Source organism: Coloeus monedula (genome assembly GCF_965178545.1).
Source record: "Coloeus monedula genome assembly, chromosome: Z".
NCBI classification, from domain to species: domain Eukaryota; kingdom Metazoa; phylum Chordata; class Aves; order Passeriformes; family Corvidae; genus Coloeus; species Coloeus monedula.
In genome coordinates, this window is record NC_138822.1 from 43,013,346 (window position 1) to 43,040,443 (window position 27,098).

A 27,098-nucleotide genomic window follows, 5' to 3' on the forward strand; every position below is an offset into this window, starting at 1 on the left:
TTGCAACCCTGTGTCTGTATTTGGTTGGGGAAAAAGTAACCCTTTTATGTTGTTGCTGTTTTTACTTGTCTGTAAATCACTACGTGATCGCTTGATGGACAGGCCGATGTGTGCTGCTTGGTTTTAACATAATGCTGCTTGTTGCTGGTGTGCTGGCCCAGGAGGGTGTTCAGGCACATGGCAGGTATTGGAACCATCCATCCTTGGGTACCCATTGGAGCTGGGCCAGCCATCCTGCTCAGCGGGCCCCTGGGCTCTCTGCCCCTCACCTTGATTTTGGGTTGCTGTGGGTCCCTGCACCCAGATGGACTCCTTCTCTACATCTAGAGATCCGCACCCATTCCTAGAGCTGTGTCTGGTAACCTGGGGCCCCCAGTTTCAGAAGGGCTGTGAGCAGACAGCTCTTCAAACCCTGCATGGCCTATTCAAACCCTTCATGGGCTTTCCTGCGCCTTTTTTCACTCAAGTGTGTGGTTTGTGTCTGTAACTTGAAGTAGCCCCAGGATCACTTGGGTCATGCCCCCCCATGGGGGTTTTGAGAGTTGAGGGGGAGCCTGCTCAGTTGCTGCAATGAGCTGGAAGTGATGGGGAGGCTAATTACAGACCATCTATTTTGAGCCTTTTGCATATGACCCCACTGAAGATTAAATCAATGTTAAAGCAGCTAGCAATAGGAGAGTTTTAATTGTCTCTACTGTACCTAATTTAAGTTCAGTGTTACTAGGCCCTTGGGTTTTCTCCTCTCTGTGAAGTCTTGATCCCAAACCTATTAGTATCAATGAAAGATGGATTGTGTGGCTGCTCCAGCAGAAATGTGAAAGTGAGGTTTTGGTACTCCATGCCTTCGCCTTCTCTTCCTCTCGCCTAAGAATGAAATAACATTTTTCCCAAATTCTTCTGAGAGCTATTCTTTATGTGTTTGCTGTAAGGGAACAGAAAACACTCTAGCTCTTTTGGAGTTGACTTATTTTTCAACTCCTGGATGCAAATTGAAGTAATTTCTACAATAATTTTGTTAAGCTTAGGCCAGTTTTTGTAGTGCCTTAGAAGTTTTTTCTTCTCCTGGGAACAGGATTTAAGTGAATTGGTGTTGGAATAGAACACTCATATATACAAGAACTTTCTTTACCTCATTGTGAAAAGCATTGCCTGTGAAATGGTAAGAAAGAAGACTAAACTTCTCTGTAAGTGCTTCTATTAAAAAGTACATATTTTTAAAACTCTTCTCTGTTCTTTTGGGGTTTTTATAATGACTTGATGAAAAATTCCGTGACCCATTTTTGGTGTGAATGACCTCCTCCAGAAAATAGTGCTGTAATTTTTATAATCACCCTGTTGACATAAGAGTCATGGGTCACCAGATTTTCAGCTATATAATCGATGAAAACTGTACCTGTTCTTAACAAGTGATGACCTGGAGCTGATAACACGTTGCCAGGAACTTGGTGCTTGAATATTATAATTTTCTTTTTTTCTGGTATCTGTGGTAGAGATACACTGGATTTTTGATTTTTTCTTCTTAAATACCAAGAATATGTTTACTCATGTTCAACCTGCTTTTTAGTCTTTACACTGTCTTCTTGTAAGTGGCAGATTGGATTTATATTGGCGCTGTAGTTTTACGAAACTCTAAATGGGACTGCTGTGATTCTGTTTGCAGCTACAAAGCAGCAGTATTCTACTTGATCTCTAGTCATTTCCTTCATGTAATTCTTCTTCGCTTAAAAAAAAACCCAACTATTTTCTTCCTTCCAGGAGTTTTTCTGAATTACCACCTTCATTCTTTGCATTTATCTGTTCTTCATAATCAGAATTTTTTACAGTGTCCCTGTTTAGGAATGGCACTCCCCAGTTTAGTGTTTCCACTAAAAAGAAAACCATGCAGCCACTTCCCCCACCACCTTCCTCTGGGGAGAAAAAAGGCAGAGATTATGGGTTGAGATAAGAACAATTTACTGGAATGAGATAAGAAAACAGACAGTAACAGCAACAATGCTAATAACAAAAATGTACAAGGAGAGACTGATTTTCCAAGCAAAATTATTCACCAAGCCCGGGGCCAAGAACCAATGAAAGACAGACCCTCCAGCTACCATGCTTTCTGGGACCAAAAGCTATTTCTTCCAGAATGCCCAAGAGTCCCTCAGTTGTGCCCTGAAGCAATGAGGTGAGGTGTTATAAAATAGCCCAGACACGCCCACACCTCATGGCTGCTGTGTAAAAATTAACTCTGTACTGGCCAAAACCAGGACATACTGTTATGGATGGATTTTTAGGTTTGCTTTTCCTTGCCCTGAGAGCTTTTATGCGAGAGGGCTTGTAAGTGAAAATACCATTTTTGTTTGTGTGTTGCATTGAGAATTGTGAAATCTGAGTCTGCCAAGCAGCACCTTTTTTTACAGGCCCCCCACACAGTGGGGCTTAGGGTGCTCCCATTGGGGAGTCCGGATGCTCTTCACCTCACTCCTGTGTTGGAGGTGGTCTTGAGGATTTGGGTCCTCATTTTATGCATCTTCTTACTTCTGATAAGGATGCACAGGAGGAGTTGCTGTACAGGATGGCCTGTACCTTGGCTCCATTCTGCCCATATGCACACCCATGGAAGGGCTAACTTGAATCTTTAAAGGGACCTTCTCAACCTTTTACTTAAACTTTGTGCCAAAAAACATCTAGATGTTGGTTTCGATACAAAGCTGATGTTTCATTGTTACAGTTTTAGCACCTCTCCAGATCAAGACCTCCTTCCTTTCTCTGTTCGACCTGTAGCTGTAAATCAAAGATGTCTCACTCTCAGTGCAGATCACACAACCTACTTGCAGTTCTCTATGACCCTTCCTTGCACCTATTTGTTCTGTGTCATCCTGATTGTATGAGGTTGCCTGTGAAGATTAATTTGCCTCTGGTGGAGGTCTGAACAGGCATAAATCTGGTTGCAAGATGAGAACCTTATTTTGTTTGTAGTTGATGTTTTCAAATAAATACCAGTCAGTTTTCAACATACAGTAATTCTGAATTTACTGCAGGAATACAGTATCACTCAAACTGAGATAATACAACCACTGGAGCTTGTAAACTGTGTTGTTAATTATATCATGTGTTTTTGATGGACTTTTTAAAGCTATTAAAATTTACATATTGGGGATTGAAATAATTAGTTCTTTTTCATGTGTTTGACAGATTTGTGAATGTCATTTTAAATTTCTTTCTCATGGTTGAGCTGCTTTGAAATGTACCTAGGAGGAGAATCTGTATATTCTTCAGTGATGTGGGTGCCATGTGCTTGTTGAAAATATATACCTTTCTTTTCAGAATACTGGGTGGGGTTTATTCATAAAGTTTCCATGGTTGTAAGGAAAGTGGCTTACATTTGAAGATGGCATTCAAGTTCGAAAGCACATTGTGCTGATGAGCATTTTCCCATTTAGCCAGGTTGTAAAAGAGCTCTTCGGGAAGCAGAGGTGTAATTCCTAGCATGTAATGGCATAAAAATAAAAATCCTCCTCTTGCCTATATATTTTTGCAGATCAACACACAATGTGACTGTCTATTAGAGAATACTTATTTAGATCCTGCATGTGTTAGAAAAGCAAATAAAAACAATAAAAGAAAGAAACTGTGCTTATGAATTTAGAAACAAATAATTTTATTCTGTTTCTGATCTTCATTTATAGCACCAGCAACAAGTGGTGCAGGCTGTGGAGCGTGCCAAACAAGTGACCATGGCAGAACTGAACGCAATCATTGGGGTATGTGGTCTTTCCATTTTAGCCCTGGTAGCTTTTCTTTTTCTTTCTCTCTTGCATGAACTCATTTCCATCAGATGGGCAAAAGTTGTGGGCAGTGGTGAAGTTCAGTAGCTTGATCTTCATAAAAGCTGGTTACTACCTGAAGACTTCTGCTTGCACTGTGCCAAGAAGACTAATGGGGTAATTAATGTCTGTGTTGTATCTATTCCCCAAAGCAGGTTCTGTATTTGTTTTTCCTTTTTTTCTTTCTTAATGTTCTATTTGAGGAACATTGTTTCCTTTGCATACCACCTGCCAGTGTGCTTCTGCAGGCACGGTAACAGGTAGCCTTGATATGATACACTGTTTTTCCCATCCCTGCTGCCCACATATTTTTCTGTGTGTTGGTTCAAGACTCTGAACATTCATCACACTTTTTGTTTTTACATTAAAAAATAGCTGTTACTTTAAAAAACAAAAAACCCCACCCAACCAACCAACCGAAACACCCCCACCAAAACCAAAAAACCCAAACATACAACCAAAATCAACAGCAGAACCACTTATCGCCACTGTGCTTATAGGTGTCCTGCTCTTAGTCATCTAAAAATACAGGTGCGTGGAGCCCCTCTTGTAAAACCTTTACTGCCAGTGGTATTAGCCCAGTACAGAGATTTTATAGGTGTAGGCAGCCAACAGTGTTTATATTTTATAACTGGAGAAGACAGGCATAACAACGAAACAAATGGCTATTCACACTACATAAAAAAAAGGTGAGAAGTCATAGCTTAATAACACAATATTCTCCTGTATAATTATGCAGCTGGAGCAAGCAGTTGTTTAAGTTATTCTAATGAAGACACTACAACTGTACTTCCTATCTTTTGCGTCCTCCCAAATGCTTTTTCTTCTGCGTATAGATTATACATAAAAGTATTTTCCTTTTTTTTATTCAGTGTATCAAACACACTTTGAAATGCTAATTATTCCATTTACTTTCATTAAAATTCAAATTGCTGAATGAAGATGTGGATAAGGGTCGCTGAATAATCAATCTGAAGTGATGATATTGCTTCAATTATGCCTGTGTCTTTTAACAAGGAAATCAGGACTTTCTGATCATTTCTGACACTAGTTTAGAGCAGCAGTCTGATTGTAGCTTGTTTTTAATAGGCTGTTTCTAACTCTGTTTTGTATACCTCTGACCACAAGAAAGCACTGGCAGTCAATTAGAAATTATAAATGAAAAAGAGTAACCTTTATTTCCTCTGAAGTGCCCGTTAGAAAGAAAGAGGTGAATCAGAGCGCATCGTGTAGAATCATGAATAACATTTGTTGTATGTCTTTTACGCTCCAGTGGGGAGAGTGGGAAATGAATAATTTCCCAATTAGTTTTCATTACCTAACCAAAAATATTGCCTTCTATTAACATTCTTTGCATAAAGTAAGTAGCTAAAGGTTGGCTTCTTTATGAAAGAAGCTTTTATATGTGTGTGTTGCATGTGCATTTGTAGCATGCGTTTATAGTTGCATGTATGGTTTTGTGTATACGTGCACATGCACATCCTTCACAGTCTACCTGTGCACATTTTTGCCATTCACCTTTGTTTGGATTAGAGAGACTGCAAAAAGCATTTGAGTTCTACTAAAGAAAGCAAATGTGAAGTGTGTGATGTTAAAGATACTGGCTATCGCACTCATCATTTAAGTTTATCCTGCTTTCATGAACCACTAAACCACACAGAATAAAAACAAACAGATGAGACACTTGTTTGGGAGCCTGGCAGTAATTCTGTTGGTCTTCCCCCACCTGACAGAAGTAAATTTTCTTTTCTCTTCCTGTCTGAGTTTGTCTTTTCATGTCAGCTGAAATTCTATTGTCTCAAACTTTTATAAACTATCAGACTTTTGGGTTTGTGCATTAAAGTTGGCCAGCCCTTGCATCCCTGACAAGTCTGATTTTTACCTTGCTCTACTGCCTTTTTTCTCTCAGGTGTTTTATGTTGACTTAGGAAATACTGTGTGTTTCTCTTTAATTTTAGAAAAACAGGAGCAATATGGACTGAAGTTGGGTCTTCATTAGGTTTAAAGAGAAGTAATCTCATGCAATCTTTTAGAGATTAATTTTTAAAAAATGGAATAAAAAGGAATGCAAGCTATCTAATAAGCTTAAGATCACGTTGTAAGAATATCCACAACAATGTTATGTCCGCACTTAGAGAGATTTAGAGTCTGAAAATGTAGTGTGGGGCTAGAAAAGGCTTATCATACTTTCTAAAGTGAATACTGATAAAAATAAAAAAAAGAACATAATTGGAAATCCTGATTATGTTATCTTACGTTATTTTTCTGTTTGGTAAGTCTGACAGGGTTTGTGTTCTTTTAACCCTGTGGTATTTTAAAAACTTCCAGTGTTTGTTTAACCCATTGAACTATGTATCAGACAAAACCAGAAGCAGTATTTTGAGTTTCAGGAATAAAACTGCAGCTTAAGTTTCTCTGTGTTTTGTGGGCATTCTATTCAGTTCAATTCACTCATGCTAAACTCCCTTGGTTCGAACAGAGCAGCTCTGGGTTTGATTTAAAAGTGCATGCTACCAGAATGGAGTGTGGCACAAGAAAAGAATTGAAGGTGCACAGATCATATCTCTCTTTGTGTTTCACATGTATATATTTTTGTATGAATGTGCTCTGATTTAATGGAATCTGATGAAGCACCTTTTAACTTTGCAATATTATTCTATCTTCATTGGTAAATGAACCAAATCACTGATCCGTGCAGTTTAAATGCAAAATACTGAAGTGAGCCCAGAACCTAGAGAGACTGCCTGTTCTCCTGACAATAAACTAGTTATGTTTAATGGAATGAAACACAGTTATAATGACTTCTTTCACAGGTCATGTTCAGTTTAAAACTGTTGATGGGCTCAAACAATCATTTATCATCTTCTGGAGAGATGCAGTGAGAAAAACTAAACCACAACTGGGTGTATCATAAGCATGCTGCAGGAGGACTGTAAATCTGCAGGCATTCAGACTCTCTGATGTTTGCCGTGGACAGTGTGGTGCAGCATTCTTGCTCAGGGCAATCTGTAGTGCACATTCAGAGCCGCTTTCCAGGTTGGGCGTTCCAGGATGAGCAGTGTGATATATCTGGTTGATCTTGTCATGTGTCGTGCTGCCGTGTTTTTGCATTAGAGTCTGCAAGATTGCACTGTTGGAACAGCGTTCAAATTGTTGCCTTAAATCAGAAATATAATCTAATTAGGAATGATGTTTTCATTTCCTGTATTAATAAATTGAGTTGTCTAACTTTCTTAAAATGTTGGGGTTTGTTTTCTTTAATCCATTATACTATACAATTGGAACATGCTGTGTGAGTGTGGTTACATTTTAATAAGGCAACCAGGGAAGTAACTTGTAATATTTTAAGAATTTTATCTGTTTAAAATAGTAATTTTTCTACTACAGTTGGATAGTAAGGCAGAAATGAAGGCCTGTGTGGCTGCTTATCACATGGAGAGAGATAAATGTACCAAAAACTTAAGAATGGGTATGTGATGGTGTTCAAAGAAAATGCAGTTTAGCACGAGAAATGCTGAACCTCAATTTTTAGCAGTGACATTTTAATGATAGGAAGTCTGCAAAATTATTTGCCATCAATTGTGAAGGCAATAACAAGCCTTGGTGGTTTTTCACACCCTCTGTGTTAAGTGCTTTCAGAATGACAGCGTAAACTGTGTTGGAGAACTCCAAGGAAGTAAAACTGATTAAAATGTTCATGCTTGAATGGTGCTGATGGAATAGTTCATTTGGACTTTCTCTACCTCCTGCAGCTCAAGCTGAAATATTAAAATTCAGTGAATTTAAATCTCTCTCCCCTCAGCTCAGGAAAAAAACATTACATTTTAATAGGTTTTAAACTCATAATTCATTGGTTTGGAGCAGCACTATTAAATCTATTTAAATATTACTTGTATTACTAAGGAAATGATTGAAATAATTCTTTTTCTTTACCATTCTATGCATCTGAGTGAAAAAAGAATGGCTTTGGTTTAATTTTTAAGCATTTTGTTTTATTATGCCACCTTTATTATCTTCTTTAAAAGTAAGCAAATGGCAGTTACTGGAAGAAAGGACTCCTTCTGTCTTGTCACATATAATTACTGTGCCAAAATGTTCCTTCTTAAATGCACCATTTGTCACAATTTCTACCCTGTGTTTGAGGCCAAGGTGCTTGTTTGACCCCTCTCAAAAGGTCCATAATTTTTGTTTGCTTTCAAGAGAGTGATTGTTTTACAGCTGTGGAGAACAACAGCTGTTTAGGAAATAGGCACGGAAGCTTTTGAAAGCAGTGTGGTGCAGATAAGTACACACAACTTGAAATAAGAATTGGCGTCAGTGCCTGCCATCATTGCCATGGTGCCTTGTCCAGGGCTGCAGATGCCAAATGCTGCTTAACATGCAGAGGCATCTCCTGCTTCTCTCAGATGGTAGCTTGTTTCTGGCTCCTGTGTGTACGGGTGCTGTGAGAAAGAGTGAGGATTTTCTACGTGAACCAATACACACAGTTGGTATGGAAAAGTCATTCCTGGCCAGTGTGTGCATTCAGAAATGGTACTGTCAGTTAGAACAGGTATGTTGTAGCGTGGGGACAACAGTCACTTGTCTCTCTAGCCCTTCTGTATTGCTCATTCAAAGGTGTGTTAAGCAGTGGTTGAAGCTTTAATTCTGTAAAACAAGTTGTGTATTGTACACAGGTTGTTAAAGTGGGAAGGTGACAGCATAGGCTGATTTAATAGCTATGTGCTTCAAGTTGTGTTTATTTGTGTACCCTAAAGAAATGTTGAAAATTGCTCCCCATTTAATTACTCATGTTTGCTGATTTTATATTGAGTGGTGATACGGTCCTGCGAATATTTTGCCTAGTGCCTGAAATGATTTATAGAAGGAATTGTTGATATAGAAGGCTTCTGGGTGAGCACTTTTGATTTTCAGTTATTCACCTTAAGTCTGGCTAAGTTAAAGACATCCTGTTTTTTGGTTGCAAAGATCTGTTTTAGAGGAATTTGTCATCTTGTTCCCTTATTCCCATATGCCAGCTTCAAGAGAGAGCCTTGAAGGTGAGGCCTAATTTAAATAAATCTCTTCAGTATGCAGCATCATCTTCATTTAAAGAAACTGAAAATTATCTTTTTAGGGATTTTTGAGGGAATTAATTGGAATGTAAATAATTTCCAGGTTCCATATTTACCAAATAAAAGGCTCCGAGGATGGATTTTAAATACTGTTGCTGCACTTTGAGTGGGCTGCCAGTGTCTTTTGCTTTTTGTCCTATTTTCAGTAGCAGTGGTAGCTACTTGAATTTGTATTGGTCTATCACTATATGAGCAGTCAGTAGTGTTGCAGTGTGAAGTGCCGACCACTTACGGCATCTCCCTGCCAATGTGCTGGTGCCAGAGGCCTTTGCTTGTTATGCTTAAGTAAATGCACATGACATGTGTGTTGTGGCTCACACACTCTATCTCATCAGACAGAAGAGCTGACTTTAGCCTCCATGTTTCTCAAGGTTTTACAAAACCCTGGACTGAAGCTATGTGACCACCGTATCTTCTTTGTTTTTTAAATTAGGATTAGTCAGTACAGATGGGAAGAGTCCAGTGGAGAATTTTCTTGATATTCTGTAACATGAACATATGCAATATTTTATTTATGACTTATATTTGTATGGTTTCACGTAACACACAATAGAAAGGAGACAATACTGTTGCCAGCGGGGTCTGCACTCCAGCAAATGTTGCCAGAAGCTATTGCCAACCAAATACAGATATGCTGTGTTCCATATTGGTCTACTATATGCTGTGTATTGCATTCAGTGATGGCCTTATACCAGTTCTCTAGAAAAAAAGGAAAACTCTATCTGGTTTTAAAGTATTGTGAAGGCAGGAATTTCCCAAAACACTTGATTGCAAAATCAGCAATGTTTATGTACTCAGTGGCAATACTGTCTCTTTAAATAGGTATCCTTGCTGTACAGTATAGCCTAAAGGCAGCTGCTATTGTATCATGGTTTCATACTGCAAGAGTTCTGATACCACCCCTAAACAAGATCATATATTTGTCACCTAGACTTCCTCCCAACCACATTTTGTAGGCTGCTGCCTACAAAGCAGCAATGAATGAGAACCAGGACTGTATTGTAGAGTGGATCAGTTAAGTGTTTGCATTCTTCAGATAGGTGAATAGTTCTTTTCACGTCCTCTGTCTTAAATGTAGGACAAAACAAGGGCTCTAGTGCTTAACTGGGATGGACACTAAAGTACTGCGTAAGTAGAGTATTTCCACATGTTAAGTCCATCCATGAAGAAGGAATTTAGGAGGTCTTAAATCCTTACATTGTCTGATATTTCAGAACGTTTGATTTTTATTAATAAGACAGTTACTTGCTTATTGCCTGGTGAATTTTTCACAGTCATATCCTTGGGTAGATGAATGCATCACAAACACTGATGAACTAACTCAAGTAATGTTTGTGGAACACGGGAATACTGCTTTCCCTGTTACACTTTTTAAAGAGGCTAAGGCAAGAAGAGTAAGTGGTCCTTCCACAGTCTTGGGGCTGTGATTTAAAGCCAGGTGATTTGATCCTTGTCAGGACCTTCCTTTATCAAAGCTGCTGTAACTGCACTAAAGCAAAACAAACCACTTTAAGTTTCAGTTTCCGGGCTAATGGGCACTACATTAAAGAGACAGAATACTACATCTCTCAGTGAAATCTGCTTGGAGAGAGATAATGGCATCCATGTGTCCTAACACCTGGGAAAGAGGCTACTCACCTCTGAGAAGAGCAGGCATTGCAATCCTCTGCATAGGACCACAGCTGCACCAGAAATGGCTGTCTTTAAAGATACAGAATGGGTTGGAAAGAATAGATCAGTCTGCACAACCCAGGTTTTTATCCGAAGCAAAGACAACTTGCTGAAATCCAGCACAACACACACAACACAACCTGTGTGTTGTAAGCATGATGAAACATAGTGTTAACAGAGTTAAGGAACCTCTGCTTCTCAGTAATTGCTATCTAGAAATTTGAGTTGGTAACCTTATAAGATGCATTAGAGAAACAGACATATATCTCTTTTATGCTGATATTACATGGCTCTAAAACTATACCTTGTGAGGAATCTTAGAAGTGAATTATATTTGCCATATTTGAAAGCTCTGGTAATATAATTGCTTATAGATTTAGGCACTTGAATCTCTGTGACCAGTGGCATTGCTTAACTTCTGGCTTTTATTGTTTGATTTGTGATACATCTCAGATGGTAACTTTTTCACTTTTTAGCCCAGGTTTTCAGAAACTTTTTACTGTGGTAACCCTAGAAGATTATTTAGAAATCTGCTGGGAAAAGCATAGACATTGCTTTCATTTCTAAAGAAAATGACCAGAATTTACAAGGTCATAACAGAGATGCTGCCTTTTTACTGTTAGGCCAGAGGAGAAAAAAAATCTCTTCCCATTGTCTATGGGTAGGATGTTAGTGGAGCATTTAGTAAATAAGGTACCCGAACCAGTGTGTGCCTACTTAGTCAGAGATTAATTTCGCCATCTATTTATATGTAGCAGAAAACACCCATTTGCTGCCATTGTTATTTTTGCACTGGTCTGTGTGAAAAAGTTTTGAAGCAGAGGTTTGTTATGTCGAGGCACATATCACACCACTAGCACTCCTCATGGCAAGACCTTTAGCTTACTGTTCGTGCTTTCTGCCTTCTCTGGCAGAAGATGTGGATTTTCTTTACCTTAGATAGAAATTGATGGGGGAGAAGGAAGAAGAGAGTTTGTTTGTTACATGATTTATGCAGGAATTTCTGCCCTTTATTAAATGATAATAGAAAGTGATTCTGAAGAGTTTCATTCTTCCTCCCTCACCTCCAGTGTGAAATTGAGATGAAGTCCTGCAACCAGAAGAAGGAACTACTGAACTCTAAATTCTGTGGGAAGGTGAACTTACCCTTTGCAGAGGACTAGGTTTTTCCCTTATCAAGATTCTGTCCATTTTTTTGCCATGAATCTTTTACTTGTTAGTAGGTTGTATTAATTTTTTGTTGTCTGTCTATGCTGTTTCACTGAGTGAAAAATAGTCGTAAGAGTGGAAGGGAGGACAAATGGTGAAACATGTATCCTGACAGATGTTCCCATATATATGATTAAGAACGGAAATGTGCTCTGCATATATTGCCTTTCATGCCACAGTATGATTTGGGAGATGACTTTTTGTTCCTAGATCACTTAAAAGATCTTTGAAGCAATTTGAAGAGATATGATTCTGATGGTTTTTTGTTATTTATGTAGGAGCTCTAAATGCTCCTCTTCTGATTAATGACAACTATTGATTTTTTTCCTTCCCCCCATAGTTTCCTCAGTGGAGCTTGCTTTCCTTCTGTGGAATCAGCATCCTCAAAGACAGAAATTGCTGATTCTTAGAGAGCAAGTAGCCTGGCATTTGATTCTTAAAAAAAAAAAAGCGTTGTTATTATCATTATTTTTATTATTAGTCTGCTCCTTATTCTCTCTCCTTTTTCATTGTTTTTCATTCTTATTCCTGGATTTTTGTTTAAGGTCTGTATTCATGCCCCTTTGTGAACAGACACATCCAAATTTTCTAGTAGATCAGTTGCATCTGAGCATTTAAAGTTTCCACTAATCTCTGATACATTTCATAGAATCACAGGATTTTTTATGCTGGAAAACACCTCTAAGATCATCGGATCCAACCCTTAGACCAGCACCACTGTGTTTACAATTAAGCCATGTTTCCAGGTGCCACATCCAGAAGTTTTTCTGAGCACTTCCATGTATGGTGGTTCCACCACCTCCCTGGGCAGCCTGTTCGATGCATGACCATGTTTTCAGTGAAGAGGTTTTCCTAATATCCTCCCCTGGCACAGCTTGAGGCCATTTCCTCTCATCCGATACCTAGTTGCCTGGGAGAAGAGACTGACTCCTGCAGCACTGCAACCTTCTCTCAGGCTGTTGTAAACAGTGATAATGTCTCCCGAGCTCCCTTTTCGCCAGTCTAAACAGCCCCAGCTGCCTTAGCCACTCTTCATAGGACTTGTGCTCCAGACCTTTCACCAGCTCTGTTGCTCTTCTGTGGACACACTCCAGCCCCTCAATGTCTTTCCTAAATTGAGGGCCCCAGAACTGAACACAGCGCTTGAGGTAGGGCCTCAACAGTGTGAATACAGGGCAATGATCCCTTCCCTGGTCCTGCTGGCCACACTATTGCTGATAAAGGCCAGGATGCTGTTGGCCTTCTTGGCCACCTGGGCGCAGCTGGCTCACGTTCAGCTGCGTCAACCAGCACTCCGAGGTGTTTTTCCACCAGTCAGCTTTCCAGCCACTCTGCCCTCAGCCTGTATCACTGCCTCGGGCTGTCATGACTTGGTCTTGTTGAAGCTTATACTGTTAACCTTGGCTCATTGATCCAGTCAAGAACCCTCAGTAGAGCCTTCCTGTCCTCCTCCCCAGCATGGTGTCATCTGCAAACTGAGTGAGGGGGCACTCAATCCCCTTGTCCAGATTGTTGATAAAGATGTTAAACAGAGCTATCTTCAACACTGAGACCTGGGCTGCCAGCTGATGTAACTCCATTCACCGACACTGCGGGTCCAGCCATCCAGTCAGTTTTTATCCAGCAAAGAATGCACTCCTCTGTACCATGGGAAACCAGTTTCTCCTAGAGAATGCTATGAGAAAAGGGATCAAAGGCTTTACTAAAGTCCATGTAGACAACATCCACAGCCTTTCTCTCATCCATCTGGTTGGTCAAGCAAGATGTACTTTTCACAAACCCATGCTGGCTGGGCCTGATTCTCTGAGTGTCCTGTATGTCCATATTGGCACTCAAGATTATCTGTTTTGTAACCTTCCCCAGCACTGACATCATATTGACAAGTCTGTATTTCCCTGTATCCTTCTACTGGGCCGTCTTGTAGATGGGGGTCACATTTGCTAACTTCCAGTCTATTGGGACCTCTCTGGTTAGCCAGGACTGGTGGTAAATGATGGCAAGTGGCTTGCTGAACTCTGCCACCAGCTCCCTTAATACCCTTGGGTGGATCCCATCTGGCCCCATAGACTTGTGTGCATCTAAATGGTGTTAACATGCTGCTGAACATTTCCTTCTGGGTTATGGGTGCATCATTCTGCTCCCATCCCACCTCTCAGAGCTGGGTACTTGGAGGACAGCTGATGTCATTATTAAAGACTGAGGCAAAGAAGGCGTTAAGAACCTCAGATTTTTCTTCATACTTTTTTACTATGTTTCGTTTCCCCCTACATCCAGTAAAGAATGGAGAGTTCCTTCAGCCCTTCTTTTGTTGCTGATATATTTGTAAAAACATTTTCCTTTTCTTTTTTGGCAGTAACTAGATTAAGTTCCAGTTAGACTTTGGCGCTTCTAATTTTTCCCCTGGGTAACCTCATGATATCCTTGTTTGTCCTCCTGCTCCTTCTTCTGAAGCTGATACATGCCTTGTTTTTAAACTGAGTTCTACCCAAAACTGTTTAACCAGGCCGGTCTTCTTCCCTGTTTGTTGACACAGGGGTAGAGCCTGCTCATGTGCCTTTAGATTTCCTTAAAGTACATCCAGCTATCCTGGACCCTTGTGTCCCTCAAGATTGCCTACCAAGGGACTCTCACAACTAGTCCCCTAAATAGGTCAAAGTGCCCTTCAGAACTTCAAGGCAGCAGTTTTACTGATTCCCTCTTTCTTCAGGAACTGAAAACTCATAACAGTTTTTGATTGCTGTGCCCAAGATGGCCTCTGATCACCACCTCTCCCACTAATCCTAGTTTGTTCAAACAAACAGCAGGTCCAGTGGGGCACCAGCCCTTGTTCTCTCCCTCACCCACTATGTGAGGAAATTGTCCTCGAGGAACCTCCTGGACTACTTTCTCTCTGTTGTGTTGTATTTCTAGCAGACATCTTGTAAGTTGAAATCCCTTAAGAGAGAAAGAGCTTGTGATTGTGAGAATTCTGCCAACTGTTTATAGACTATTTCAACTGCCTCTTCATCTCGGTGGTCTAAAGAAGACTCCCACCAGGATATTTCCTTTTACTTTGGGCACTGTAATAATTTTCAAACTGATCACTCTCCCTTAAAAGAGTAAGGGTAGTAGTTTATTCTACTGTACAGCAGTAGTACTGTTTATGCAAACCAATTATATGGTATATACCCATATAGCTCCAGAACCATTCCACTGGAGGAACTGATGTATGACTCTCTTTGTAGGCTGTTTTGCTGTCTTGTATCATAACAACAGAAAACCTTTTTTTTAAAATGTCTGCCACCAGAGAGAGAACAGTACAAAGGAAGTACAAATAGTGCAGACGACATCAAGGGTGCGAACAGGCGTGATAGATAAAAATTCATATCATCTTAAGTACACTCATAACTGTGTGTGCCAGAGGATTGCCTTTGCTGGTTTCCAAACCATTGACATTGATATTGTGTACTCTGGAGCCATTGTTTTTATGTCTTTGTTTTCTCTTCATCTTGGGTTCTGTTTTGTCTGTATGCTGTCTTACTAAATGATTCGCTCTGAGCAATCAACCACAGCACCTAACTCATTTCAAACAAACAATGAAGCTATTTTATTCAGGTTTTTTTGAGGTCCTAGCAGTATTGCAGGTATGAGTAGTGAACATGTGTATAAATACAAAAGACAAAATATCTTTTTGAGACATTAGTTGTTAACATTAGAAATGTCTTCAGATTAGAGTAGTATGTTCGGGTTGTTTGAGTAATAGCTGTGACTTTCGAGGGTCTGTAAGAGGGAAAGTGGTAGATTACTGCAACACAGAGCTGCTTGGAAAGTATCCAGTAAAAACTTGAACCTCTTCCAGGAAAATAGGCTTTGAATGTGCTGACTATAACAAGAGAGCATTTGAAGCTAATTTGTTAGTGGGTTTGTTACCACATTTTACTTTAAAGTTGATCTCTTAAGATGTGTTGGGAAAAGAATTAAGCTAAGCATCAATATTTAGAATGGTGGTTCTAAAAATTAGTGTTACTCAGATAAAAACCTTCAGCAAATCCTTTTTACCTATTTGTGTAGATGTGACTTTGGAGTTACTTTATTCCTTACTCTAGACGGCCTAGAAGAATATACAGAAAAGAAAATACCATTAGTAGCAGCCAGATGTTATCTTTATTTGACATGTGTTAATGTGTTTTGAAAGCTTTACTTCAATTTTTACTACTCAGCTGATTTAAATGATCATCTTCCTAAACTTATTACTAAAAAGAATGCAGTCTTCTTTCTTGGCTTCTTTCTGATTGCTGTGTTTACCCTGTGCTCTTATATTTAGTGTGTGTTGAATGCTCCTTAAAAACATTGCAATCTATTTTGTAACTCCGTAGGGTGTATTTCTTGGTAGCTAACTGTTGCTGGTTTTATTTTCAAATAATTCTGGAAAATTTACAGCATCATAAAGTCTTCCTTTCCAAGTTTTCACCTATTATGCATTAATGCTGAAGATGTATGCTTGACTTTATGCATACTGTAGTCAACTGTGGTGGGATTGTCTAAAGTTAGCCACATGCTAAGAGTTAATAAATAACATGACCAAAGATAACAAATTAAAGAGAAGATGAAGAAGGGAAGAGAAGGCATTACAGCAACTTAAAAAAAAATATGTGGTTGCTCAGTTGGCTCATTTTCAGGCTTTCCTTGCAAGTTTTTAAATTGTGTCAGATTTTATGATCTAAATTCATCCTACAGGCAGAAACAACTGTGAACTTTCTTCCGTAGTGGAACATTTCTTTGTGTGGTGAATATCTATCAGTTATCTTACTCCTCCATATCTTTGGCATTTTGATGACTCGAGGAGATCACCTTTTTTTGCCACTTTTGTAGCACTAATCTGATGCCTAGTGGGCTAAGGAATTGCCCATTTTTATATAAATTTCCATTTAAACAAATGGCTGCATGTAGGCCGCCTGATGCTCACCAATGACACTCATAAGCAATGAAGAAACAAAGTCAAGCTGTCCATGTGTGGGTATTAGAATACACTAATTGTTTTAAAAGGTTTGGAAATGGCAGTCAGAGATGTCACTTTGTCTTTACATTCTTGACTAAGCCTATTAGCAAACAGCACTAATTACATTATTATATACTTTTATTTCCTTTTCCTCTTCTATGTTTTGAGAGCAAAAGCCTGCTCATTGTTTCACTTGAATTTGCTTCCTTTCTGGTTTTGGCCCAGTGCCTCATTTTTGGTGTTCAGCATTGCCTCTTGTATTGGAGGAGGTCATAGTCTTTCCCATACCAATGTAGTCCTGGTCCACAATCTTCCTCCTGTTGTTGAAATTTTACTTCCACCCCATCTAACAGCCTGCAACAATATCATCCTTGTGTGGCACAGGCATGTGGGTCTATGCTGGAATTTTGGGTGTTAGCTTAGACTTGTTTAACAGTCTGGTTTTCATAACAAATAATTTTCTTTCTGCTGTTACAATGTGACTAAATTGCACCAAATTTCTGCTCTATCAGTGAATGACACTTTGTCACTTCTGAGGCCATGTTCTTGTAAGATTTCAGGTTCCCATCCCATTTAATGGAAGAGCTTGGTCTCTTCAGAAAAGTTCTCTGTGGCAGGAAGGCTCTGGGTTTGGTTTTTTTATTCCCCACTCTCTGCAGTTATTTTCAGAGCTCTCTGTGATTCAGTGAAAACACATTGATTCTTGGCTGAGAGGGACTTGGGCAGCCCAGCTGTTCTGGGTGATCTCAAGCTGCTAGGCTACTACTTTTAAACACCATATTATGTCTTGGAGTCATTAATGATATTCAGTACATCCAAACTTCAGTCTGTGCTGTTGTCTTGCTGAGCTATGTAGAGAGATTCCCAACAAAGAGCAGTAAAAAAGGGGATTACATTCACAGTGTGGTTTTCTTTCAGCTCTTTGGAAACCATCCTATATCAGTAGAGGAGGTCATATAATGCAAATTGGGTAGGTCAGTAGGCAGGTCTGTATGGATTGTACAGTAGTGTGCAGTGATTGTCCTTCTTCAGTTGACAGTGTAGTAGTTAACAAGGGGAAAGCTCACTGTTGATATTCTCAGGCTCTTCTCAAAGTCTGTGCTTTAAGCCGCTGGCAGATTCAGACAGAGAGATCTTCTTGCAGTGGTTTATAGCACATTCTCAAATAGGAATGGGAGATTCCTTGTTCAAAATGATACAGCAGAACACACTTTATGTTGTTTATCACTTTTCTTTTGCTCATTCTTCTCCTCCCTCCCCAGATCGAGCATGCCAGATTGTTGTAAGGCAGCCCTGTTCAAACCCTGAAGCTAAGCAATACACTATTTTCTCTTGCTTTGTTTCATTGTAGTTAATTTAATATTCTGAAGAATGAAGCATACTGCCATAAGAGCATCAAGCAAGCAAAAAGGGTTTGATACATTTTACTAGAAGGAATACCTGTTGGAATGACATGGGTTCACAAGCAGGAAAAAGATTGAGCCTTTCCTTCTTCTTCCACTTGGAAGAATATTCTTTCTGGGTTTTTGTTTGTATAGTTTTGGGTTTGGTGTCTGCCCCCCCAGCATCTTTTGTATTTTTACTCCCCCGTACCTTTCTTTTAGATCATTCCTCTCCTTTCCCTGGCACTGATCTGGATTAGATGACTTGTGTATGCCACTGCCCCTCTGATTCCACTGCATGGGGTTTATTTCCAAGAGGAAGAGAAGGATCTCTACTTTCAGGGTGGGGTGTCAAGGGAGGTGTGTGTGCAGTGTGCTGCAAGGGTTATCTAGTGTGCTGTGACTTGCATGCAGCCTTTACTTTCAGCTCACCTTCATGTAAGGTCGGTCTCAAGTCTTAGAAGTTTAAAGTGGAATGGTTTTATGCAAAGCAAGTTAAGTTTTTATTTCTTCTAAAGTTCTGTATACAGACATGCAGGTGGGAGAGAGCAATCCTAGAGGACTTGGGATTTGATTTATCCTGAGCAATAGCTGCTTGAAAATGAAAAGAAAATTTCAGAGGTAATCTGGTTATTCTGTGAACAGAAATTAGTCAGATGGTTAAGGTGTAAGCTTTAGACCTGAACAGATCTCTCCTGGGATATATTTAACTAAACTTTTTCACCTGTTTGGTTTTTGTTGTTGATTTGTCAGGGTTTTTTCCCCTGCCTTCCCAACGAATAGCAACAGTCTATCTACCCCACAGTGGTTAGAAAAGCACAGAGCTTGATGCAGCTCTGGTTGAGGTCAAGCACTCCAATTTGAACCTCTCAAGGGCTTTCTCTATGTGTTGCCAGTGTACTGGTAAAAATGACTTTAAACTCTTTGTCAGTGCAGTTACTGGTGCATGCATCACAGTCCCACTCAAATAAACCTGTCACAACACAGAGTCAGCAGCTAGAGAAGAGTACAAGGGCAGGCCTCTAGCTTTTCATTCGAGCATCACTAAACGTGCACAGAGTGCCCAATTATTTCAGCATTATTGAGCAAGCCTACAGGAAGACCCAAGCCTTGCTACATTAGATTTTCTTTAGTAATTTGCTCAAGTACCGCTGAGGACACTTAAAGGGCTTAAAACGGTGGCTGCAACCAGTTTCCTTTTCTGGATTGTTAATTCAGGTTTTCTCTTTCAAATTAACTTTCACTGCATGCTGTGCAGTAGCGCTGGGAGAACTGTTTAACACTAATTTTCTCAATTTTCAGCTTTTTTTTTTCATTATATAACTGCTTTTACAGTTACATATGTTTTGATTAGATGTGCACATGGTGTGTTTCCACTAGAAAAAGTGTAATACCTCTGTCAAAAAATAAAAAATTCACCAAAATGGTAACATTCACTTGCTTTTTTTTTATTTTTTTAATTTTTGTTGTTGTTTTCCTGTTCAGCCTGAGGTTTTTCCATATCAGTCTGAATATGTTTTGTCCAAACATATGGACATTTTTAAGGATGTTTGTGAGCATTAATATCTTGGATTGATCAGATTCATTGATTGATCAGTCAGTTGATGTAGGTGATCAGTCAGACAATCCCCAGCTCCCTGAACAAATTCAATATCTGTGTTTTGTTTTTCACAGCAGCAACAACTCCAGGCCCAGCACTTGTCACATGGACATGGTCTTCCCGTGCCGCTCACTCCGCACCCCTCGGGCTTGCAGCCTCCAGCCATCCCCCCCATTGGCAGCAGTGCTGGTCTCCTGGCACTGTCCAGTGCACTGGGGGGGCAGTCCCACCTCCCAATTAAAGATGAGAAGAAGCACCATGATAATGATCACCAAAGAGGTAGGTGCTGCTAGATGAGTGTGAGGCTTCGTTTCCCTTCTTTTTTTCAAATTCTCCTGTTTAAAACAAGCGAAGGGGAGGGAGGAGAGGAATTTTCAGAAGAGTCCCTAGCTGATTACTTTAGTGTTTAGTATCTAGCAGTAACCAGAAATTGTGTTCAAATGCTAGAAATACAGTTTTATAAATCTGGCTGTACAGCATTAATAATTAACTGTACAGAAAACTTAACATCTGTGCAATTTATTATTTAACAAACATCAAGATTCTTTCTTCGGAGTATGATAAATGTATAATTTTATGTAAACTAACTAGTGCTTTTCTCTTTCTCTCTTCCCCCCATGCCCATTCTCTGCCACCATCTCTCCCCCTCCTTACGCACGGGGGCTGCTTTGCATGCAGACAGAGACTCCATCAAGGTAGGATTCCATTTTGTAGGTGCAAAGGGTAGCTCGACAGGACTGCATGAATGCTGCATTTTTCTGAAGTGTGGCACAGAGTGGTGGAAAAAGTCACAAAGTGGAACTGGGTTGTGATGCTTGTGTTGATTGGCAGCACCCTGCACAACCTGTATATCACATTTAGGCAGTGGCTGGTAGTGGGGCAGCTGGGATTGCAAGCAACATGCCAACCAGTGAATTTGCTGGAATGGCATTGAGGCTGTTCTTGGATAGAAAGAAAGGTCTGCCCAAGGTCTGGGTACAAGCTTTTAAGACAGAAGGAGTAAGCCAGTAGTCTTAAATCATTTGCACGCTGTAAATTGTAATTCTGATATTTAATGCAGTTGAGAAAGGAGAACTCTGTTGCTCACAGGGGAGAGGTGGGGTGCTATGTGCTGTCCTGTAGTTGCGAGGAGTGAGCTGCCCTTCCCTCTACCCTGACGAATGTTGCACTGGGGATTCTGCCTTCCTTTTCCAAAAATTAATTTTCAGGTTCTGAGTGACTCAGCAGCATACCTGTATCCTGAGTAAGGTAGTGTTCATAAGTAGATGTAATAACACACCTTGTAACTTGGAAAATCTTGAGCATTTAGTAATAGATATGATTCAGTGCTATGCGATGCTTTTCTATACTGAGGGCCACCAGAGTCTCTCAGGGACTCCTGGAGTTTTAATGCTGCAGGTGGGGAGATGTGTCTTAGCCCTTTTCTCTTCCTTGATGGGTCTGCTCTCCTAGTTTGCAGTTTTCAGAAACACAAGATCAAGCCTTACTAGGTGGTGCTGAGTGTGAAATGAAAGAAACCCTTCTCTTAGAAATGGCAAGACCTACACCAGCCTTATCGAGCACTTAGAAACAGTTTGTCAAGCTTCTAGTGGTGCTTTTTTTTTAGGAAGATACAATATATCCTTCGGGTTGGGGAGGTGGTGGAAGAGATGTTCACAGCACGAGTGCGTTAGACGAGATTAGCAGGATCTTGTCAGGTAGATACTACCAGTGTGCCTTTGACCGTGTTGGGAGGAGCATGGTTCTGGGCACAGGCTTTGTCCATACCAGAGACCTGTTCAGCCAGGGCTGACACTAGGGGCCATGCCCCTGCTTCTTTGGCAACTACAGGTGGGGATGTGTCCCACAGCCTGTCCCAACACATCCATTCTGCCACTGGCAACCCTGACATGTCCCAGCCAAGTGCAACTGAGCTGGTAGTTGTCAGTTTTGCTGTTACCCACATGGCTCTGCATAACAACCAGGAGCTGACAGGAGCTGTCAGTTTTCACAGTGACCAGCAAAGGCACTGAAGCTGTCTATCTGCTGACATAAGACAACAGCATGTTGGATTTCACAGAATCACCAGCTTGGAAGAGACCTTCAAGATCACCAAGTCCAACCCATGCCTAACACCACCTCAACTAAACCATGGCGCTGAGAGCCACATCCAGTCTTTATTTAAACACATCCAGGGATGGTGACTCCTCCACCCCCCTGGGCAGACGTTTCCAGAACTTTTATCACTCTTTCAGTAAAAAACTTTTTCCTGACATCCAAGCTAAATTTCCCACTCAGCCTCTTTGTCATGAGGGCTGGAAACTTCTACTGCTGCTTTAAGCAATGAGGCTGGAGAGCACATTCATGATGATTTCCCTAGAACACCCACTCTTCACTGTGAACAGATAAGTTCAGTCCATTTTCCTTTTTCCTGCACTCAAACTGACAAATACAAGCAGAGCAGATACCTAAATGTGAGAGTACAAACCCACCTGGTTTGTTGATTGAGTTTGCCTACCTATACAGTTGGAACCATGACGATTTCATTCAAGAAGATGACAGAGGAGAACTGCTAATATGTGCCATTGGCTGTTTCTAAACAATACATGCTACTCATGTTTCTGTAACATTTGTGAGATGTTGGGGTGTTTATGCTGGCATGGGTGTCAGGTGGAGCGTTTGTACTGAAAAGGTTGATGTTTTCTAGGATTGATTCAAAAGTGCTGTTACTCATACAGCTTCCAGAAGGAGAGAAGGGTGTCTACTTTGTGCAGTTTACTTTGAAATGAGAAGTAGATGTTTGTCTTGCACGGTGCTCAGGTTGTGAATTGGCTTGTGTGTCAGCATTATGGGGCTTACTGCCAGCTTTGCAAGGTGAAAGAGTTTGCTAATTTCCTTAAATGTTTTCAGTGATGCCCAGAGTAGCAGTTAGTCGCTTGTTCAATCGATCCCTCCTCCCTTAAGTGGTTCCCGGTTAAGAGAGGCTTTTTATGATTGTCTGCTGTGTGACTTGAGACAGTTTTTGTCAGCCAGAACCAGCTGGAGTCTGTGTGCTTGTATGAAATAATTTATTCATGCAGGATAACGCTCCTTAACATTTAACAGGTAATGAATGTGACATAAATTTCCTTCTTCCTTTTAATTTTTCCCTTTCCTCTTCCAATGTGCAAACAGGCAGGCTCTGGTACTCTAAATAGTAAGTAATTTTTGGCCATCTGTCAAAAGGAAATTTCAATACAAATTTAAATTAATGATGCCTGAAATTTTTTATAGCTCCTCTAAAAGCCTCTAATGTGCAGAAAATTCTGAATCTGCTGGTAGTAATTAGTGTAGCATGTAATGAGGATATGGGCAATGTTATACAGCCCCAGTGTAACGTTTTGATATGGTAGCAAAATTTTGATTTATATAAGGTTGTGGCTGGGTTTAATTGTGAGAGACACTTTAAAGTGTTTTCTTGCTGGTATAGATTATTAAGCAGGGTGGATTTTAAAATAGTTCATGAAGTGTAAATTTACGCTTTAGTGTGCAATTGAGATAACGAAGGTACACTACCCATTTCTACAAAGAAATGAACTTGGCTGAAATGACCCGTTTCTTGCCACTACTTCCAGCTTTGGATTTGCTGGGCAGTTTTCTTACTGAAACTTCCTGTCTCTAGCTGTGCTGGTCCTGACTGTCCTCTTAGTTCAGGCTAGGGAAAAGGCAGTTTGCATCACTCTTTCAGACGTGACGTGTTATGCCTCATAGGCCAGACTGGGCTCATGTCCTCCTCAGCACCTCCCTGGAGTGAGTAGTTCACTGCTGAAACTGAGTATTCACCTTCGGGTAACTTGAGATTGTCCAGGAGCTGTTCCTAAATAATAGATCAGCATTGGCACAGCAAGCTCTGTGGAGAAGGGCAGCTTTGGGAGTTCTTTGATTTCTTCTTGGATTCAGTCCTCCAAATTATTTGCGAAGTTTGAAGTGTGGGAAAATTCTAAATGCAGTAAACTGGGTCATGGGAGAGCTCTTTGTGCAGTGGCAAGGCTGTTGAGCAGACAAAGGGAAGGGAAGGGTGGCATGCGCCAGGGCTGTGCTCAAAGTGCAGCCCTGGCTTAAGGGCTCTGAGGGAAAGTAATGTGTTTTGACAGAAAGACAAACAGCTCTGCAGTTAGCTGAACAGCTTTCCGCAGAGGACTTGGTGTGTCTCCTTTTCAAAGCTGTAAAATTTCTTTTTATAAAAAAGAAAAGGAAAAAAAAAGGGATTATTGTTTTAAGTGGATTCTTCCTTGTTAATTGCACTGCACAAGTTTCTTTTCCACTTCCTGTGAAATCTCTTGATGCAGGAGGCATGTCCTTCTTCCCAGCCCTGGTATCATCTCTGGGACAAATGTGGCAAAAGCTTCTCTGGTGCCTAACAAAGTTCCTTCTCTAACACATTCCCTTTGAAGGAGGTATGGAAACATCTTGTGTACAAAAGCTCCACCTGACAGAAAGTATTCTAGTGCTAGCATTCTCTTCCCATGACTCTAAGTGCAGCAAATGGAATGAAGGATCTCCCAGATGCTGGCTGGGTTGTGGGCCTGCCAGAGGTAGCCTGGATGTCCCTGAGCAGACTGTTTAAGAATCTGAGAGTCTTCTGAAACATGTGAATTCATGCACAGGATCCAACATGTGTTAACTTTTTATCACTTCTAATACAGATCTCTTGTTCTTTATGTGCCTGTTGTGCATTGCTTTTCTTTTGGGGTTTGTTTGTTTGCTTATGTTGTTTTTTGGTTGTTAGGCTTTTTTTTTTTCATCTGATTTTTAAATTATTTGGGGCAGACTATACCTGTAGTAAGACTTGCCAAGATGATGAAAACTTTTTTCATTTTGGTCTTGGGGGCTACTCTTTCAGCAGCAACAAGTGCCAATAATTGAAAATTGCAGTCTTGTGACAGGAATAAAACAGCTGGTTTGAGATTCTTCTGGGGGAAAAAAAGAGTTTTAGAAGAAAAGATCTGAAATAATGCATCAAATGCCGCTTTGAGGTGGATTTCTGGCCAACATGCTGTTGAATTGGGAGAAGTCTGTCAGGGCAAATTGAGTTGAATTTAGAAATAAAATTACTTTTGCCTTAATCTGTGTGAAAGCTAATAATTACACGTGGGCGATACAGGGAAAGTGAATGGATGCAATTCCCACATTCCATTTACATTTGTGGTAGCAGGTGCTCCAGTGCTTCTCAAGCTGTTAGCCACTATTAAGTGTTTAGGCCTCTTTTCATTTAGTTGTAAGTAAGAGTAAGCTGCTTACTCCTGAATCTGTGATGCTTGGAGGAGTTGTGTGAATATACTTCTGCAAAGTACAAGATAGTTTAAAATAAAAATCCCCAACATACAATGTAAGACTTCTGGATATTACCAAAAGTAATTATGTTGCTGACTTTGTTCTTCTGCTGGTAGAGGAACACCACATAAATTGCTGTGAGGTATTCTGTGGACTTTGTTCTACTCATCAGGTTTCTTTTAAATGTGACTTCCTCTAGTGTCATGAGTGTCTTGCCAAATGTCTCTGCATTCAGTGTGTATTAAACAAGCCAAAAAAATTTAGTTACCTGTTACAAACTTAAAGAAACGTGCAGAATTTATTTCCTGATCATTTTGTTATTTGGCCAATTAATCACCTTCAGCTAAAAAGCACTTCACAGGCTTGTTAGAATCCAGACATTTCAGACTCATGTCATTCTGTTAGTACCTTTTGCCATTCAGGAATGAAGCATTGCATATATTTTACTTTCTGTTATGATGAAGTGGTAGTTTTAAACAGATCGTATTTGAACTACACTGCTCTGCAAGAGTTGTGATTTTGATCTTCGTGGGTGTTTTGGGGGTAGCATTACCAAATAATAATGAGTAACTTCTGTTGGCTTCTGATACAGTAATTTTTTCAGTATTAATTGATATCTGCCTCTGGGCGTGTAAGCTGTGCCGAATGTAACAGGTGCCCTAATTCCAGAAAATGTGTTGTAATTGTTTGTTTGTGGAACAGATGAATAAATATCTGTGGGGCATAGCTGGTCCTCAGGTGGTGAACGTGAGTGGATTAATGATGTGATTGAGTGAGACATGCTTGTTTGTTGCAGTCTCGTCCAGTAACTGTCTGCTGAAGCAGAACAAATATTAATTAGCAGGGTCCTGTTTGTTGTCTCAGTCTATCTTATGGAGCTGATTTTTTGGCACTGCTTTTTTTTCTTAATAACCTTTTCATGGCTAAACTTGTAGTATGTCATTCAAGCCCTGTGGTTTTTAACAGAGTTCTGGAACATGAAATTGAACCTCAGGTATATATCTCCCTGCTGCGTTTTCTTCTTCTTTTCTCCCCTCCACCCCAACTGAGTCTTAAATGTCTTTCATTCATGCAGTGTCACGTCTTTAGTCTTTTTCATGAGGTCATCTGGGAAGCTTAATTTAGTGTAGAGTATTCATATTCATATGAAAGTAACAGCATATAATTTGGTATCAAAGAATTAGCTGCTTCTTCTAGTTTTGATGGCTTCACCTCTTTTACCCAATAGCCTTGTACCTACTTCCGTCTATTAATGGCACAGTGTCCTCTTGTCTTACATCTTTCTGCACGTTACCACAGGGTGACTCTTACTCAGTGGTGTGCACACGTTTGGTCAAATTCCCATAGTGCATCCCACTGTCAAACTTTTATATTGCCACTTGGTGATACAGGGTAACTCAAATATTCTCTCTGCAGGTGCTCTCTTCACCCAGAAGGCAAATACATACATGGGCTGTAATTTCTAACCTGAGCAGTCATGTCTAATTATTTCCATGGCAACAGACTGTGATGTTGATAACACAAGGTTATGATTTCACATCATAGAGTAGGAAGAGGAAGTTTGCTGGGATGAGGAGGTGGGTGGAAAGGTCTCCAGCGCAAAGGCTTTGACAATATAATAGCTGGGGGAAAAGAAGTAAAGGGAGGAAATTAATTTGTTTATTCTGTCTCTTGAAGTTCTCCGTGTTGTAAACATGCAATTAAAATCATACTTTGGATGCTGGAATTCATGACTTGACACTAGTTTACTCGTAGCGGATGAGTTGGAATGAGGAACACATTCGCTGGTCAAGTTACATAGATGTTTGTCGATGTCATGGGGGAAAATAAACAGCGCATCTCAATTTTTGTCAAAGCGGGACACAGGCTAGGTTTTTGTCTTACAGATTTCTGTTGGCACTGTGATTTTTTTTCTCTCTTTTTTTTTTTTTTTTTTTTTTTTTAGCACTTAACATTTTGATTTTGTCTTTTAAACTCTTAGGTCCAAAGTAACTTCAAACATCCCTTATTTTTAGATGAATCAGTGGATTCCTTGGGCATGCA

General features: G+C 40.1%; 1 protein-coding gene across 4 annotated transcripts in view; it reads left to right on the plus strand.

Moving 5' to 3' along the window:
• LOC309584716 (transducin-like enhancer protein 4) overlaps positions 1–27,098 on the plus strand; it is a 98,232-nt gene that overhangs the window by 34,908 nt on the left and 36,226 nt on the right. For 2 of the 4 annotated variants that reach the window (XM_082300910.1, XM_082300912.1), the window contains 3 exons: positions 3,672–3,746; positions 19,838–20,042; positions 20,442–20,458. In XM_082300910.1, the coding sequence (XP_082157036.1) occupies positions 3,672–3,746; positions 19,838–20,042; positions 20,442–20,458 (297 nt within the window). The remainder of the gene's footprint in view (positions 1–3,671; positions 3,747–19,837; positions 20,043–20,441; positions 20,459–27,098) is intronic. The other 2 variants (XM_082300911.1, XM_082300913.1) reach the window with 1 other exon arrangement.